The following is an 18162-nucleotide window of genomic DNA, read 5'->3' on the forward strand; positions in this document are numbered from 1 at the left end:
GAATTCAGCATTGCATTGGTTTCTAATTTGATTAATCTTGATCTACGAATTGGGACAAAGATGAAGCTAGTCCACAGACCTCTAAAGATACTTCCTGTAAGAAACTTTTCGTTACACAATTCATCAGAAGCTTAATAGGAAGCCAATCCAATACTGGGAAATCGTTTAAAACCTAGATCTGGGTTGGTGATAGAATCAAACAACTACGCCCTCGGATTGTATATGGAAGGCATTCCGTTTTCATCTTATTTTCATCATGATCATTTTATCTTATTTCAGATCGCCTGGCCATGATGTTTTAATTGGTGGGTTTCTACACATATCGATAGGAGGAGCTACTGTGGATGAATTATAGGCATGCCTGACAAAGTATTTATTTGGCCAAACCTCAACCTGAAAAACAAGAGCAAAATCCTGTTCACCCAGATTTCATGTCACCGCACTAATACAGTTTGCGGTATCAAACGTCATTGAAATCTATGTGGACAATCACGCTAAAAAGGATATTTAAACTCAAACAACAGCAAATTATGCACATTAAAACCGCAAAGTCAGAATCTGTGGTTTCTACTTATCTTCTTCCCCCATCAAAAAGTGCATAAATCCAAAGGATGGATCATTCGAAACTATTACTGTTTGAAAACAGACTCATATATGGTTCTCATTATACCGCACTTTTACGTTTTTGGAGATCATCCGTGTCAACCAAGCGATTGACTGGTAACAAATGAAGATTCTTGCATCATCCATTGAGTCCATACCTCCAAATGGTGCCACAACGATGAGACTTTTAAACACATGTTTTGCTGAGCCATTGGGTAAGGACGTCTTCAAGATTTATGTTTTTTTTCATTTTGATAAAACTTATTTTGTTGATATTCATGACTTAATTTCTTATTGACTCGACTGCCGCCGCCTGTAATCGTCTGAAACCATTATCAATGGACCATATTACAATACATATATTACATAGTAGCCCCTACATCGGAATCAGCCTAATAAAAAGGATATCGCGGTGGAAAATCCCCGACTTTAGAGTTATGGAAAAAGCTAAGTTGGAATAAACTGATTTGCGCATACACGTTGTAGCAATTTGAGATATATATATATATGACAGAGATGAGTTTCATAATTGCTACAAACAGATTTACCCTAAAGAATTAGATCTCAAAGTTGAGCACCATGGAAACCATGCATCGTTTTTAGATTTAGATATCACCGTTGAAAACAATATTTTTAGATATAAACTTTTTGATAAGAGAGATGCCTTTCCCTTCTTCATTGTAAGGATGCCACATGCCGACAGTAACATCCCATCGTGCATTTTTTATGGATCCGTCTTTTCAGAAATTTTACGGATAGCACGTAGCACACTCATGTTTGAAGATCTGACTCCTAGAGTCACTGAGCTTTTCATTCGAATGCGAAACCAGGGTGCTTCAAACGCTTTCTTGAAGAAGCAAGTTGTCAAATGTTTTTCCAGGTTTCCTGACTGTTTTATGAAGTATGGGAAAACCGTCGAAGAATTTTTACATATTTTCAAATTGTGAAATTGAAATTGTTTCTTGTGTATTGTATGTGTGTTTGTTTGTTTGGTTTTTCTTGTTTTTTTTTTTTTTTTTTTTTTTTTTTTTTTCTGTCTAAAGAATTAGCATTAGCATCGGAGGTATTCATTTCCTACTTTTCTTTGCCCTGTGCAGTCCTCCCGTCGCGGCACGCCGAACCGGGTTCTCGGCCAACTTGCGATTCTATTCTTTTCAGTTTTTGTGTGATTTTTTCTATTTTTATGTAAGATTGTGTTTGTTACAAATGTTTGTTTCACCTGTAGTGTACGTGGGATAGTTGGTACAGTGTGTCTTTCTGCCCTTTTGTACTGTATTTTGTTGTAGTGTCTGTTTGTTGTCTGTTATTTATTTGGAAGCTGCTGGTCAGTTCCTTTTTACTATGTTTTCCGAAGGCGACTGAGTGTGGGCCCTTAAACACGTGGAAAGTCACTATGCCAGTCACAAGTCTGGGACTTCGGGTTTTGTTTTGTGTATGTACCTTTTTTTTTTTTTTTAATTTATTTGATGTGTTTGCTTTTGTATTTGTCCCCATTTTGTATGTATTATGATGAACTCGTGTAAATGATTGTACGGAAGTGTGTTCATCAAAAAAGTTTTTTGCAATGCATTGTTTCTCCACTATTACTTTTCTTCTATCTTCATTTGGATTAGGTTTTTCTTTCACATACCACTATTTAAATTCCCTTTAACTTTTTGCTAAATTACCCTCTGTTTCGGAATGAAAATCGTAAATACACACAATTAACAAAAATATTCTTAACTTTTTTCGTTTTTATCAGTTTGAGTTATTTATATATCAATACTTTTCTTTTTCTAAAATGACAGATATTACATATCTTCACTATATATATATTGGTAAAGACAACCGTCGGAACGTCGCATACACAGAACTGTGTTTTTAATGTTCACAAATATACATTTGACACGGTAAATATAAAAATCACTAGACTAAATTAGTTAAAAACGAATAATAAGAGGCAAACAAATCTGAAAAGTATCACAAATCCACATCGAAAGGATGGTGACATAACCTTGTGGTCACGCCGGGTGCACTAAAGGGCGAACGATAAGAATGCAAAAGTGTGGAAGAATTTCAAAAGCTACGAATCTAAAAAAAAAAATTGACTAAAGATTTCTCCAGCAGTTGTTTCATGAATTTCAATCTCATTCATATCAACGTTCAGTTTTCTAACAGTTCTCGAGCCTTATTTTAATGTATGTCACTTGGTCCAAATATATTGTATAAGCATTCTAATGAAAAAGAATTAGAGATGGCTTTCCCAACTTGAAAATTTGAAAGTAAACTTTATGGTTGACGTACCTTATCGGCATTTTGACGTCAAATCAATTTTTTGTTTTGTTTTCTCCGGTATTTTATTTTGAAACGTATTTCATCGCCGAGGAAGGAAGGTACAGTATAAGATATGAAAATCACATCTTTTTCAGTGTTTTCGGGTATCGACCAAAATAATTAAAAATATTTCATCTGAGAAAAATGACTCATTCCTCGCATTTATTTGTGTACGCTGTAGACTAGAGTCTACTTTTGGCTGAACTTTGCTTTCTGTTAATTTTTTATGAGTCCAGTGAAGTAGACTAGGAGCATTTGACGAGGTCGCCATTTTGAAAAAGAATGTTAAAAAATCCGAGTTATAAAAAAAAACTACTTGGAGTTGACATATACTACCAGGCCACTTAATCGCGCCATCCAGTCTATAAAAAAGCTTTAAGTGGACCCCGGGCTATGAACGCTGGAAACATTGAGTTTCAAGCCCGAAGGGCTAGAGGCGAAACTTTAGGTCTTTTCAGGCAAGAGAAATTGCAGCCACCTATTTCCCATCCAAAACGTGCATAGAACGCGCCGTAATCATGACGACGGATTGTATTTAGCGGTTCCTTTGTTTTGGAGGAATACATTTTTTGAAATCTAGCGATTGATTTTAGTTTCAATCCGGGTTTTGAGTAAAAACTACGCGCGGGCGTTCTGGATGGGAAATAGGTGGTTTCATTTCCCATCCAGGAGTCTCGCCTCTAGCCCTTCGGGCTTGAAACTCAATGGCTGGAAAGGGTTGCTTTCACGAAAAACATTATCAGAGAAATAAAAAAATCCTCACGCAGATCCCCCTATTCTCCTCATCAGCTTTTTTTTTAATTATTCACCATCTTCAATTGTATCGCCTTTTTATTATCCTTCAATGGGTTCAATCGGGTTGGGAATATTCCTTTTTTATGATGTGTATTATTCATAACTTAAACCTTAATGCTACAGGGAAAAACTTCTCACATATATATCACATATCTCACGGTCGTGGATATATTCATGTTTTTCGTTTAGGTTTGTGTTGGTATTGGTTTTTTTCTGATGATGATTTTCTTAGTAAGTTTGTTTTTATGCTTATTGGAAAACAAATTTGTTAGCAAAGTGTCGAGACTTGTAAGCTTAGTGCGATTTTGTACTCTGTTTTTCTTAGAAAAGTCTTTCTTATTAAACTCAAAGCCGAAATAGAATTAATGAAACAAACTTCTCGTGTCCCCAAACCTGAAGTGTCGAGACTTTTTTAGCTTTCTACAGTATCACCTACAATCAAGGTCATAATATCTGAGAAAAAGGGAAATTCACCGGGAAGTTTTGAAACCACAATCGATTTGTAAGTGCTCTAAAGTAGGTTCGAAGGGTAGAGTTTTAACTCTGAGTTTTAACGGCAGAGGATTTCGAGGCTCAAAAATAGTCCAATAAGGCTCAGAATATAGCCTGTAAGTCTGCCAACCCCTCCCAAATTGAAGTATTCGATTAAATTAAAGAGATAGCCCAAAATTGACCATCGAACTTTAAATCTTGAAAAACGTTAAAATAAGAGGAATTCTCAATATATTTCAACCATGATTGTAAGTGCGATTTTGTACTCTTTTTTTCTTAGAAAAGCCTTTCTTATTAATCTCAAAGCCAAAATAGAATTAAGGCTTGGGGACACGAAAAGTTTTTGTCGCGTTGGTGCAATGCAAAATGCTCCATCCCACCAACCTGAAACGCTTTCTCGTGTCTCCACCCCATTCTTCTTTCTACCAATTAAAGTCAAATCTCACTTTTGTCCCTGGGACAAAATCTGCTTGTCTTTTGGGTATTTCCCTCACTTTTTCTCCCATGAAACAAAAAAAGAAACCATGGAACCCCCATGGGACACGCACTTTTTTTCTTGTGTTGGTGGGATGGAGCATGTTGCATTGCACAAACTCCAACAGGATGCATCCTCTCTTATTCCCCCTTAATTTCTACTTTCCTATCTTCTATCCTGATTTTCTGACTTTCTCAAGTGTTTCTAACTGTTTTCTAAGGTATTTTTCTGAAATTTGCCTGTACCGGTGAAATAGGTCTCCGACCCCGGCTCGAACCATCAAATGCAAGCAACCTTGGTTTACAAACCCAGTGCCTAACCGCTTGTGCCGACGAGACAGGAGAGAAAGCCGTCATTCACAAATACTTACAGCGTGTAATTTACAGTCCTTAATTAAGAAAGCTCCCAACCGTACCGGTGCCCCTACAAGGATCCCTACGGGATCCTAAGTTAAGTCTTAGGGTACGAATGCCCCTAAGAAGGCCTTTATTGTGACTCTCGAGCTCCAACCCTAACCCTAACTGATAATAACGAACCCCCGTCTAGGTCCGCAGATTGAAAAATTTCACTTGCATCCTGGTGGATGATATCGTCTGCCAACCTGCACAAACGCAAATAAACTTTTCGTGTCCCCAAGCCTCATGTTTTATGCTTATTGGAAAACAAATTTGTTAGCAAAGTGTCGAGACTTTTTAGCTTTCTACGAGTATCACCTAAGTGCGATTTTGTACACTGTTTTTCTTAGAAAAGTCTTTCTTATTAATCTCAAAGCCGAAATAGAATTGATGCAAGGTATTGGTAATCTTGGTCATAAAACTGACCTTTTTACTTTGATAAATTCACCAATGTCAGTGACTAGGAGGTGAGCATGTTTTATGAGGGATAGACACCACCTGCCAATCGGGATGAAAGTAAAACTTTGAACTGTAGTTTTAAATGAAGATGACATCTCATCTTATACACCTTTTCGACCGTAGTCGCGCGGGTATGTTTTGTCCGCTTTTTATCTCACTAAAACCGCCCCAGTCCTTTTTTTGCACCTATAGACGATAGAAAAATGCGTCAAAAAAGGACTGGGGCGATTTTAGTGGGATAAAGCGGACAAAAAATGCCCGCGCGACTACGGTCGAAAAGGTATTGCCTACTGAGGGAAATTTCTTGGCAAGTCAGTCACAAAATCATAATCTTTCTTCATCCTGTATTGCTTCATTCATTCATGTTAAGCCAGGGACGTCAAAAGACAACCTCAAGTCAGGGAATATGATCTTCAACCTCTTTTCGTATAGTGAAGCAGGGCTCTTTCTCAATAAACAGAAAAACTTTTGTTCTTTTTCTCAGGCAAAATATTAATATTGGCCATTTTGATTTTTCACAAGTCAAAATACGTCGCTACAAAAATCAGGAATAATGCTAATCTTGCTTTCCAAATTTTGAGTTGATTTGAGTCGAGCTTAGCGAGTGTTTGTACTTCATTTGGTTCTACAGATTAACCTTGTGAGTTTTCTCTCAAAACTTTGGAAAGTAGGGGGCTGGTTATTCTTAGAGATTTAAAATGTTAAAAATGTTCATGATGTTATGACAAGGACGAATTAGTAAAAAAAGCAGTTGAAAATTTGATCTCTGTTTTTGATACGGTGACGATTTTTTTTTGCTATGATGAAAAAGTTGAAATGTACCGTTGATTGTGTGTTTGCTGAATAGTTTTTGATTAGCTTAGAGAAATGTATTGACTAGTTGCAGTGACGTATAATGAACCTGGGGGGTACTTAGACAAGAATGGTTGCTGGATAGGTTCATGCCTTAAGGGTCGCTTTTCACCTCAAAAAAAATTGCGAAAATAAGTCTTTCTAAGGGTCGGAAAACTTTTATAGGAATTTTGTTTTGTTTTGAGGGAAGAAATTGTAATAAAAGCCTAGATGCCCGACACAAATCACTCCACTCTTCGTTTTAACACTTTTTTGTGTAAATTCTTCTTCATTTTCCTCCATATGATTTTCCTGCTAACTTCAAAAGACGCCATTCTAAAATCGTCGATGTGTCTGTTCATACACTTGTTTTATAAGAACATTGAAAATTTTTGAAGCCTTCGGGTGTTTTTAATTTAAGTTTTAAGCTTAAGGGTTTTGTTAAAATATTCTTATTTTCACCTTTTAATGAGTATCTTTGTGTGATTTCCTAAGAAATTGGATGTTTTGGAGACCGCGAAGCCTCAAAAAATTGTTCTCACTATTTGGGCCATCAAAGCCTTAAGTTCTTATTTAATTTGCTCTTATATAAAAGACGTATGGTTAATAGTAGAGAAATACGCTTTCCTTATTTGCTTGCTTGACGTAACAAACATTTTAAATTCCTGTGGAATTTCTGAACTGATAGTGTCCCCTCTTTTGAGCTCATGTTTGCATAACTGTTAACATAAATAAGCTGACGTAAAATTGTAACTATACTATTTTTTGAAGGCCACAATGAAGTTTTTAAAGAGGGGCAGCTGGAGCTGTTCTTATTTTTGGCACCTTGCTGATCTTCAAATTGTTCTTATCCTGTTCTTGTTTTTAAAGTAAGTTAAATTTGAGGTACTTTTTGGACTATAATGTTAAAATTTTATACCATAATCTTGTTCTTAACATTAAACATCCAGGCTAATTTTTTGTGGTGTTTATAAGCCTCACCGTATCGTATTCTTCTTATAAAAAAGATGTCTTAAGTTCTGAGTTCTGTTGTAGAATTGTTTATTGAATGGTTTTTTCTGATAGTGATGCTTACAAAAAACATTCTAATAATTATCGATCTTTAATGACAAGGAAAATTTAGAGTGGCGATATCAGCTGATAATCAGTCTATTTTCTATATTTGATACAATTATATCATTTCTTTCTGTATATCTTTTGCAATAATTTAATGAGCAATACGATTGTAATTTAAAGTGATTTCTCTTTTTTTGCTTGTGAGAGGAATCAAAATCTTTGCATCTTGACAACGCTTTTTTCGCGTAACGTTTGCTTTCGAGACAGTTTGTGAGTATTTTCGTCGTATTACTGAAAATGGAAAGTTTTCAATCCATACCCTCTGGCCAAGAAGCTGAATATTTTATCTGTAAGTCAAAACGTTATATTCTTTTTGGAGGCTATTTTAGGTTCGAATCGTCATAATCATTCTTTCATTCACCCTTTTACTGCCACAGCCTAATTGTAAAGAGATGATTTTGGCAATTTTTCGAATCGCCTTAATGGCATATGATTAGCCCCCTTCCTCCCACCATTTTATGACTTTTCCTGAAAGTGCTTAAACCTTCCCTTTGAAAAGTTTTTTGGGAGAGTACCCTAATTTTTAATTAATGGATTTTATGGATTTTCCCTCAGATTAAAAACCTCCTGCTTAATACAGTTTAGAATAAACCAGCCGAGGCTGGAAGGTCAGCCAAAAGAGCTAAGAGGGTTAAGGGTTAGAGGGTCAAAGGGGTTAGAAGGTCAAAGGGGTGAAATGGATAATTTTGACGAGATGCGAGCAAATGTTAGATCAGCGTTCGATACAATGGCAATTAGCTGCCGGTTGAAAAGGCTAGGAACCTCGCTCGTTTGGGATGTTAGTTAGTCTAGTGTAATTAAACTTTTTGTTCATTTTAGTCAGTTATAACACATTTTTTCTGTTGGGCAGTAGCGGCCTGGCTTAATTTTCTTGGTGGTGCAAACTATGAAATTGGCGCCCCTACTCAGGCAAATTAAGGCACGTCCAAATTTACCTTATTTTTTTATCACCGTTTCCACTTGTCATAGCATATCACTTCATACATCGAAAGAAGCCTATTGGAGTGTAGAATAGCTGTGCCATAATTAATTTTTTCACCCAAAAAAAGATATTAGACAAAAACCAAAAAATGCTGACGTCAGCAAAACTCGTTTTTTGAATAACTCCAGTTTGGCTTATGGTATAAACATGAAATTTGGACAAAGGTTGCATATCAATAATAGGAACATTTTTGCATATTTTTTTTTTGCAAATTTTGCTGACGTCAGCAGAAATCAGCAAAATACGAAATTTTGCAATAAAGTGCTGACGTCAGCAAAATTTCAAAAATTCTTTTTTTCAAAATGATCATTTTAATGATGTGCAACTTTGGTCCAAATTTAATATTTATACCATAAGCCAAACTGGAGTTATTCAAAAAACAAGTTTTGCTGACGTCAGCATTTTTTGGTTTTTGCCTAATATCTTTTTTTGGGTGGAAAAATTAATTATGGAACAGCAATTCCAGTGATCTACACTCCAATACGCTGTATGAAGTGATATGCTCTGACAAGTGGAAACGGTGATAAAAAATTGAGGTAAGTTTGAAAAATCTGGACAGGCCTTAATTTGCCTGAGTAGTATTTCTGTCCTTATTTGCGCCTTCCATCATTAAGTGAAAATACTAAACTGTAAGAGCAGTGACTGGTTAAAAGTAAAGCCCCTAATCATTGAAATAGAAATTTTATACCTGATAAGTCGATTTAGTCTATATTTTTGCTTTCTAAAACTCTTATCAGAAAAATTACCTGATAATCTTTAAACTGTTGAGCCGCTGGTCTTACTGTACTCTCTGTTAAAGATCAATGGCTGAAAGAGGTCAAAAATTCAGAAGTTGGGAGGAAGGGTTGCTTGTAATTTTGGCGCCGCAGGCAAAAAATTTTGGTGTAAGAAAGGTCAAACAGCTTAAAAGATCTTCTAAAACGGAGAAAGTAAGTCAGTATAAGACCAAAAAAACCACAGCGAGAATCAACAAGTTTTGACCATTTTGGCAATCTCTCATTTTTGGGGTGAGCATTCTCTTTAACTCCTGGTGGATACACAACACTTCATAGTAGACTATGCTATAGTCTAAGACGAATCACTATCTAAGAAAAAAGCCCAAAGCCGAATAAAAAAATTCGCAAACGGTTTTTTTTGCCGAAAAGAGTTTACAGTCGGTAGAGTTGCCAGTCTTTCTTCGAAACTCTCCCGCCGATTTTTTTCCGTATACCGCCATAACGCCATACCGCCATTTTCCCGCCTTTACTATCACTGTAACGGACGATAACATCGTCTATATTGATAGAAGTTTTAAAAAAATTCAAGAGAAAGGATGCAAGAAGGTAAAATAAAGCGCCGCAGGCGAAACAAATTAACATTGTACTTATAGAAGGCGCTATAAACGTGCCAAAGGGCGCCAAATTGCCCAATTAAACATCAACAAAATTTTGGCGCCCCCCTTAAAAAGCTCTTTTGGCGCCCCTCTCAGATCTGGTTGGTGCACTGCACACCCTGCACCCCCTGCCACTGCTGTTGGGTGTAGACAATATCCATATCTGACCAAAGTGTTATACTACAAATAAATAAGAAAATTGCCAAAAAGTCAAACCCAAAATAAAGATACATGCCATAATTTTAGTGCAGAACCAATTATAGTTTTCATTACATCATGAACATATAAACGACTGGACATCCATCTCCTTTGTCTTTTTGTAGAAAAGGCTGCTAGCTTCGTTGCCGTCTCGTTAAAAGCATAAAATGAAACAATAGGTTTTGATGATATACCACTTGGGAATACCTTGCTAACAACGTCAAAACTTCGACAAAAGTCTCTGTTGTTCTACTCTTCTCAAGTCGTTTATCTATATCATAACAAAGATAACAGAGGCAAAATCATCGTCAGCTTGTCAAAACTCCGACTAATATTTCTAAATTTTGACTTAAAAGTGTCTAATAATTTTAGAGAGTGTCACATTCTAATTTCGATATTCTTATGAAACAGGCTCTCAACTTTGGCAAGCTATTTTTTTTAAGTCATAAAAAAAATTATTGGAGTGACAAAAGTGATTCAAAAGTATACACGCAGTTGAAATTCTGCATTTTAGAGTTGAAAATGTCGATAGAATATATTGCAAACTTGTGAAAAAATTTGAGAATAATTTTTTTGTGCATTAGGAGTAATGTTCAAGCTCTATCAATCCTTTTACCTAAATAATTCAAAGAAATAAAATTATGACAGAATATTGTCGGATTTTTCATACCAATTTTGAAATACAGGCGGCAACGAAGCTCGCTTCAAATAGACAATAAAAGATAGACGTCCAGCCGTTTATATGTTCATGATTACATAGAAACTATACTTTTTTTGTTTACTTGATAAAACTCCAATAGCACTTTGTCGTAACTCTCTGCAGCTTCTTCTAAAAATTGTAACTGACTGCCATTAAGCTACAAACTTTAAGAAAACCGCAAACTCCTGAAAAACATAGTTTTTGCCTATATAGAAATGGATCAGTTATAAATATCTTTTAGCTTGTTTCCCTTCTTAATTTTATTTTATTATTTAGTTTGTTTATGTGTTTGGAACTGCGGGTCGGTTTTAGATATTGCCTGAGGGAGACTGAGTGTTATGGGTACCCGTAACACGTGTAAAGTCGCTTTAAACCGGTCACAAGTCCGGGACTTCAGGCATAGTTTTTGTTTTCTATTTATATATGTGTGTTGAGAGTTGTTAATTGGTGGTTTTGTGTTTCTCATTCTTTTAAATTTTACCATCTCTCTTTTGTTTCGATATTGGAATGATTTCAAAAAAATAATAAATAAAAAAATGTATAATCTTCAAAAATACAAAAACATTCTTTTTTTTTTAATCTAGATCTTTTTAAGTTGCTTATATATCAAATCTTTTCCTTTCCTTAAAATGACTGATATTACATATCTTCAGTATATATATAACTTTGTGAAAAATATTTTTATCCTTCATAAATTTCTAAAGCAGGAACAATTTTAGTCTGTATACTTTACCAAATTCCAATATATAACACCTTGTCACAATTCTCTGCAGCTCCTACCAGAAATTGTAACTGGTCGCCATTAACAATTTTAAGCTAGTCACTAACCGCACATTCTAGAAAAACACAATTTGCCAGAATTTGCATCAAAAACTTTGCAGTAGTCCGATATTTATAAAATTTCAACAGGAACTGTGTTTTTGTATACTTGGGGTCTTTGTATACTTTTAAGTCCAATGAGATACGTAAAAATAATTTGCGTCCAGAACTGCGTGATAAATTGTTTAGTCTTTATAAAAATTCAACACAGAAACTGTTTTTTAGTATAATTGATCAAATTCCAAAAGCCATTTGTCATAATTTTCTGCAATTCCATTAAAGGAAATGTGACTGATCCAGAACTGCGTGATAAATTGTTCAGTCTTTTTAAAAATTCAACACAGGAACTGTTTTTTAGTATAATTGGTCAAATTCCAAAAGCTATTTGCCATAATTTTCTGCAATTCCATTAAAGGAAATGTGACTGATCACTGTCCCACTTTTCACTTGAAACAAAATCAAAATCTATAGAAAAACACAATTTGCATCCAGACAGTAAATTTACACAGTATATAACTTATTTTAGTACCATCAAGTTACACAACATGCACACTCTCTTCATAACATGTACACAACCATCTTGAAGACTTTGCTGGTCGCAAATGATAATCGAAAGCGAAACTTAAAATTCATAACTTTGCGGGGAGCTCATTTTTCCCGTGTTTCGCTTTAAGCTCTCTTTTGATTGGTCTATGAATTTGGGCGGCTGATTTTCTGCCTGGGCGGAATAACAACATGACCATAATAAACAAACTCAACAGGGCAGCCGAGCAGCGATAAATTTCATTTGGAAGTCTTCTCCTCCGTGCCAAGCACTGACAGCGTTTTTTTTATTTTTAATGATTAATATTTTAAAATCGCCATTCATTCCATATCAACCATTTAGTTAAAGCCAAAAACGTGCGCAAAGATCAGAAAAATCTGCTGTTCGGAACTGCGTGAAAAATAATTTGATCAATTTCAACAAAAACTGTATATATATATATATTAATATACTAGTAATTGATCATTGACCATTTGTCATAATTTTGCAAGTCCAATAATAGGAGATGTGATCGTCATCATTTGGTTCCCGTCATCTGACTGACCCTGATTTACGGTCAGCAGGTATAGTCTGTAAGTCTGAAAGCTTTTCCGGCTGCTTTGCTGGATTCCCACTGTCAACTTCTGCCGGCTCTGTGTTTACAAGTTTTCAAATCGAAGTAGCGAGCCTCGTGCTAATGGAGAGTAAACCGAAAACCAGTTTATCCACGGTTGACGGTTTCTCAATTTCTTAATTCGGACCAGTCCACGCGGATTCCCTTTAACAAGATGTAGCTGCTTCTTTAACAGAAAAATATTTTCGACCGACCGACCGAACGACTCACTTTTTAAAGTAGAAATGACGGGAACCAAACAATTTTTTGCGATCCACCTTATATAATATGACTGAAGCCACAACCTTGCCGATACACAGGACATTCCGGTGCAGTTTGTCAGGTGCGCAAATATATGGATAAATCACTGCACTGGAAAAAAGTCCGGTGTAGTGTCTGGTGTACTTTGTTTCCGAGAGAAAAATGTACCAGACATGCAGTCCAGTGTGCACTTTTGAAAATTTAATGAAGAAAACACCAGACAAAAAATAACGCTGGTATGTCCGGTGTATCCGCGGCAGGGTCGTCTGAAGCGAAACGTCCAAAAAAACACGATTGCATCCAGTCTTTATCAAGTTTAGACAGTAGCTGTACTTTTGTATACTTTATCAAATTCCAATAACATTATAACACCATCAATCCCCCTCTAGAGGCAAACAAGAAAAATATGTTTTTATTGCAAAAACTACTGTAAATAAAAAGCAACAATAAAAAGTATCAGAAAATTCAACATAAACAAAAACTTGAGCAAACGGCTTTAAACCTTCAAAAGATGTAGAAAAAGAATCCCCTTGATGAAAATCATGTGTTTGATTTGCCGAGTTAAAAAAATAAATGACAGAAATTGAAGCTTGCAACAGATTCACACTGGAAAAACTTTGGAACAACACTTTATCGACTTATCGCTTGAGCCGCCATCTTGAAACACCACATTATGATCTGTAAAAACAACACACGCTAAAAGTACCCAAAAAGTTGACCCGATCGGAAGAAAGTTTATAAATCAAAGTGAGATCGGGAAATCGGATTTTTTTTTTTGCCGTCTTGTGGAAGAAAATTTTACCTATTTGAATGCTCAGCTTAGGCTGACCAAAAAAAGGGGTAGACAAATGGATATCGTGGTGTTGCTTAGCGAAAGGAAATAGATCAGTCTAAACCTATAAACTCTTGAATGAAAACGCATCAGGGAAACACCCCTGTATCACAGCCTCGGTGAAACTTTGCAAGTTTTTCCCACAACGGGGATAACAATTTTTATCGAAATCCCAATGGGAATTGTTCCTAATTCGAAAAATCCAGTGGGGATGGGATGGTTTTGGAGTGTAATTTTTTACTTTTAATTTCGGATGGGGATGAAATCAAGTCAATCTCCCAGTGGGGCTGAAATTGTAGGGTCTTTTTTCAATGGGGACGAAATTTTGGCCAAATTTTCCAGTGAGGCTGGGGTTCCAGCGGATCTGTGACACATGCGTGTAGGAAAGGGTACTTAATTTAAGTTTACCAGGATCGACATTGCAGCCATTCAGTTAAGTCTTATGAAACTACTTATCTGTTTGAATGTCCGTCTAGACTATAAATGCTTCTGACTTCGTTCTCTTGCATAGTTTAATTTGTCGGGTATTTGAATGCATGCTTTTGTTTAAGTTGGCTAACGATTTCTTGTGTGGGATGGATTTTGTTAGGTAGGTTATGGAATGCTATAAAATGTTAAGAGACCTCCTTCCAGTGAATATTCATTTAGACTTCAAAAATGGATTAATGTATTGACTGTGTTTTATTATTAAACTAAATAAATAATCGGTTATTGATATACCTGTATTAGGGGATAATCTGGTATCAGCCTTTCTTATATGTCTTGAAGTATTCATTTTTTGGGTATATGCCAATAACACTTGTCTGATAAAAAATATTAACGAATGATGACTAATCGATGGAATTCTGTTGATTAAGTAGAAAGGATCACTTGAATTTCCTGAAAGTCTAGAAATTTAAAGTGGATTTCTGTGAAAATTGTCAGCCTTGCATTTATTGTTGAATGATTCTTGTAACCGTATAAGGAACGTTTCACATAGATACGTTTGCAAAGGCTAGGAAGCAAATAAATAGTCAGTTGTTTTTCGTTAGTAGGTGCATGTATGTGCTTTGATATTTATCACCATCCATCACGTTATAAAATTGAAGCAATTTAGATTTCTCATTTTCAAATTTCAGATGATGAAAATCTAAATATGGCTTCGAGTACGAGAAAAATGTTACCGACAAAACGAAGATTGAGTCCCTTGTTACATGACGAGAGTAAAGATGACGGCTTTTTCGACGAATCGACACCTAAGAAATCACGACAAAATAGCCCGTCAGAAGGCCGACAATTATTTTCTTTTCCGAAGATTTTCCAAGACTCGGTACACGGGCCAATTAGTCTTGATCCAGTCCTAGTAGCCATTATTGATACGCCTCAGTTTCAAAGATTGAGAGACATCAAGCAACTAGGTAAGGCTTCTTAGATTTATTTTATGGTTTTTGCAAGATTCAAAATGTTTAAAAGGAATATCTTTTCTTATATAGCCAAAATAAGTGGTGGTATTTATTTACTAGAGACACCCTCATCAATTAAATTGCGCACTTGTTTGAATGGTCCGTTCAAAGTTCTATTGGCTGTGAATGGAAGGCTCAGGACGGATGGAACACACTAGGTTATTTCCAAATAATTTCTGGATGTTTCTTTTGTTAAACAGGATAGTTTTTGGGCAAGGGAGGAGAATAAGCAGTAGCATCATGCATTTCCTGTGATAAAAGAAAACATTGAATTGCTTCCTATTCTTATTTAGGTGTTGGATATTGGGTGTTTCCCGGTGCTTGTCACAATCGTTTTGAGCACTGCATTGGCACATCATATCTTTGTGGCGAAATGTTAACAACATTGAGACATCTCCATCAAGATGTCTACAAAGACCCAATCGACATTACTGACAAAGATATTTTGTGCGTAAAAATTGCTGGGCTTTGTCACGATCTCGGTCATGGTCCCTTCTCTCATCTCTTCGATGGTCCGTTTTTTAAACGATGTAAAAATTTTGACCAAGAGAACAAGTGGACACATGAGCAAGGGTCATGTGACTTGTTTGATTATATGATTGAAAAGAACCAGCGAGTTCGAAAGGTTTTACAAGAAAATGGCATCGGTGAATTTGAGACAGATCTCATTAAAGCAATGATTCGTGGAGAAAACAAAGAAATCAAAACCAACTACCGCGACCAATCCCTGCAAAAGCAATTTCTTTTTGAGATTGTCTCGAACAAAGCGACTGGAATCGATTGTGATAAATTCGATTATTTTGCTCGAGATACGCATCACGCTGGCATTCGAAACTCTTTCGATTTCAATCGATATTTCAAAAACGTCCGAATTCTACCGGTCAAAAATGACGAAGGAAAAGAGGAGCTTCGAATTTGTGCCCGAGACAAAGAGGAATCGAACTTATACGAGCTTTTTCATATTCGTTGGACGTTGCACCGACAAGTCTATCAACATAAAACAACTCAAATTGTAGAGGAATTCCTTGTTCAAGCAATGCTTCTTTCTGATGAAAAATTCGGAATATCGACCTCCGTTAAAAATATGGAAGAATACACGTTGATGACCGATTCTATATTTTATCGAATACTGTGCTTGAATGATGAAGATGACGACATAAAGAAAGCGCAAGAGTTTTTACGTCGAATTCAGAAGCGAGATTTGTATCGTTTTTGTGGAGAAATCAACCCGAAGATAGTGGAAAACGAAGAAAATGAATTTTCATCAAGCCAAAAAATTCTCTCTGAAGAGGAAGTAGCCAATGAGATCGCCGCTTTTGATGATGACGTCAGCGAAGATGAAATCTTCGTTTCTCAAAGTGTCTTCAATTTCGGTAAGAAAGATAAAAACCCGTTGATTGAAATGAATTATTTTGGTAAAAATGGAAAATTGAAGAAACGTCAGCTCACAGAGTTGAGTAGTTCGTTACCGAGGAATTTCGAGGAAAGTTACATTCGTGTTTTTTGTAAAGCGCCAGAGAAAATTGTCAAGATCAGGAAAGCGTTTTATCGTTGGTGTAAAAACAATGGCTATGTCACTTCGTCGGATTCTGAATAAACTGTGCTTTCTATTTAATGAATTATTTTAATATTTGGTGTTGAAAATTGATATAAATTTATTTTTCTAATACTTTACTGTAAACGAAAAACATTGGTTACTAAACAAAAGTTGATTCTCCTTTGCTAGCTTTTGCCTTACATACCTGGCTACTGAGGTTTTATAGTCAGTTCAGACTAAGCACCCCCCTTCTCACAGACCCATCCATCAGCCACTGGGGATAAAAATAACGGGCTGAAACTCGATGGGGATTGATATTCCAACATTTTTTATGGCTGGGGATTTTTTTTTTCAAGTCAGAAAAATCAGTGGGGGAGGGAAAAAATAGCATATAATTTTGCAGCAAGGATTGATTTAATTGATTATTTTCAGTGGGACAAAAATTCGAAGATAATTTTTAATTTGGCTAATTATTCGAGTGAGTCTATGAGAAAGGGGTGTGACTAAGGCGTTTTTTTATTTCACCCTTTAAAATTCAGTCAATTGAATTTAGTATTTGAAGAGGTCCCTTGTAAATGAAAGGAATATATATAAAAGGTTTTTAATATTTTTTTGTAGTGTAGGAAATTATAAGAATTTTCACACATATTTTTGTAAATTGTAATTGTAGGGTTAAAATATGCTAATATAAGCGTTTACTTTTTGTTATTAATGTTATTGTTAAAAAAGATGCATAAATAAAGAATGTGTTGTTAAACTATAAGGATGTGTGATGTGGGACTGCTGAATTGCAAGTCTGACAAAAAAAAAATGAAAATGATGTATTTTTATGGTTTTGACCCGCACCCATTTTGATTTATTTTGCACATTGTGTCGACATCTCAGGCTCATTTTCAGGTGGCTTCAGCAAAATAAGATATGTAAACAAACTTGTTAGGTTCAGAAAGTACGTTCGGTAAAATGCACTGTAAGGGTACCTTCTCACTGCTTAAGGCCTGTATTGTAAGGGTCCGATTTTTAAAGAACACTAACATATGAAAGAACTTGAATTCGATCTACTTTGTGTATCTTTACATTATGAGAGGCTTTAAAGTTGTCGAAAATAGGTGGAAATTTTTCAGATATCACTATGAGCCGGATTTTTTAACTCGAGCAAGTTAAGGCCTGTGCAAAAAAGTAAGGAATCAAATAATGCGTGACGGCCAGTTGTTCCATCCCCTTTTCGGGAAAAATTTTTGGTTTTTCTCACTCGTTCTATTAATGCCTTTTCAAAAAGTCCTGGGCCAAAAATTGTGTTTCAGCCATTTTGGTAAAATTAAGGAAAAACACTTTTTGCTGACGTCAGCAAAACTTTAAACTGCTAATAACTCCTGGAATATTTATTCAAATGAGCTCAAATTTGGT

At 35.7% G+C, this 18162-nt stretch overlaps 1 protein-coding gene across 3 annotated transcripts; it reads left to right on the top strand.

Annotated features, from left to right (window-relative positions):
- Nucleotides 1-283: 283 nt before the first annotated feature.
- LOC136803664 (deoxynucleoside triphosphate triphosphohydrolase SAMHD1-like) lies at nt 284-17146 on the top strand. 3 transcript variants are annotated; one of them, XM_067060384.1, is made up of 3 exons: nt 284-818; nt 14898-15176; nt 15515-17146. In XM_067060384.1, exons 1-3 carry the CDS (start codon nt 728-730, stop codon nt 16816-16818), a joined length of 1674 nt encoding a protein of 557 aa, XP_066916485.1. In that variant the 5' UTR covers nt 284-727; the 3' UTR covers nt 16819-17146. The 3 variants fall into 3 exon arrangements, with proteins under 3 accessions (XP_066916485.1, XP_066916487.1, XP_066916486.1); XM_067060386.1 differs by lacking the exon at nt 284-818 and adding an exon at nt 3902-3942; XM_067060385.1 differs by lacking the exon at nt 284-818 and adding an exon at nt 7560-7768.
- Nucleotides 17147-18162: the final 1016 nt, after the last annotated feature.

This window comes from Clytia hemisphaerica, unplaced genomic scaffold (assembly GCF_902728285.1).
Source record: "Clytia hemisphaerica strain Z4C2 unplaced genomic scaffold, Clytia hemisphaerica genome assembly, whole genome shotgun sequence".
Lineage (NCBI taxonomy): Eukaryota > Metazoa > Cnidaria > Hydrozoa > Leptothecata > Clytiidae > Clytia > Clytia hemisphaerica.

Excerpts from the sequence above, each read along its gene's own strand:
- LOC136803664 (XM_067060384.1), top strand. The coding sequence starts at position 728 with ATGAAGATTCTTGCATCATCCATTGAGTCCATACCTCCAAATGGTGCC. Across the intron at positions 819-14,897 it reads ATGTTTTGCTGAGCCATTGG|ATGATGAAAATCTAAATATG; the intron begins GTAAGGACGTCT and ends TTCAAATTTCAG. Across the intron at positions 15,177-15,514 it reads GAGAGACATCAAGCAACTAG|GTGTTGGATATTGGGTGTTT; the intron begins GTAAGGCTTCTT and ends ATTCTTATTTAG.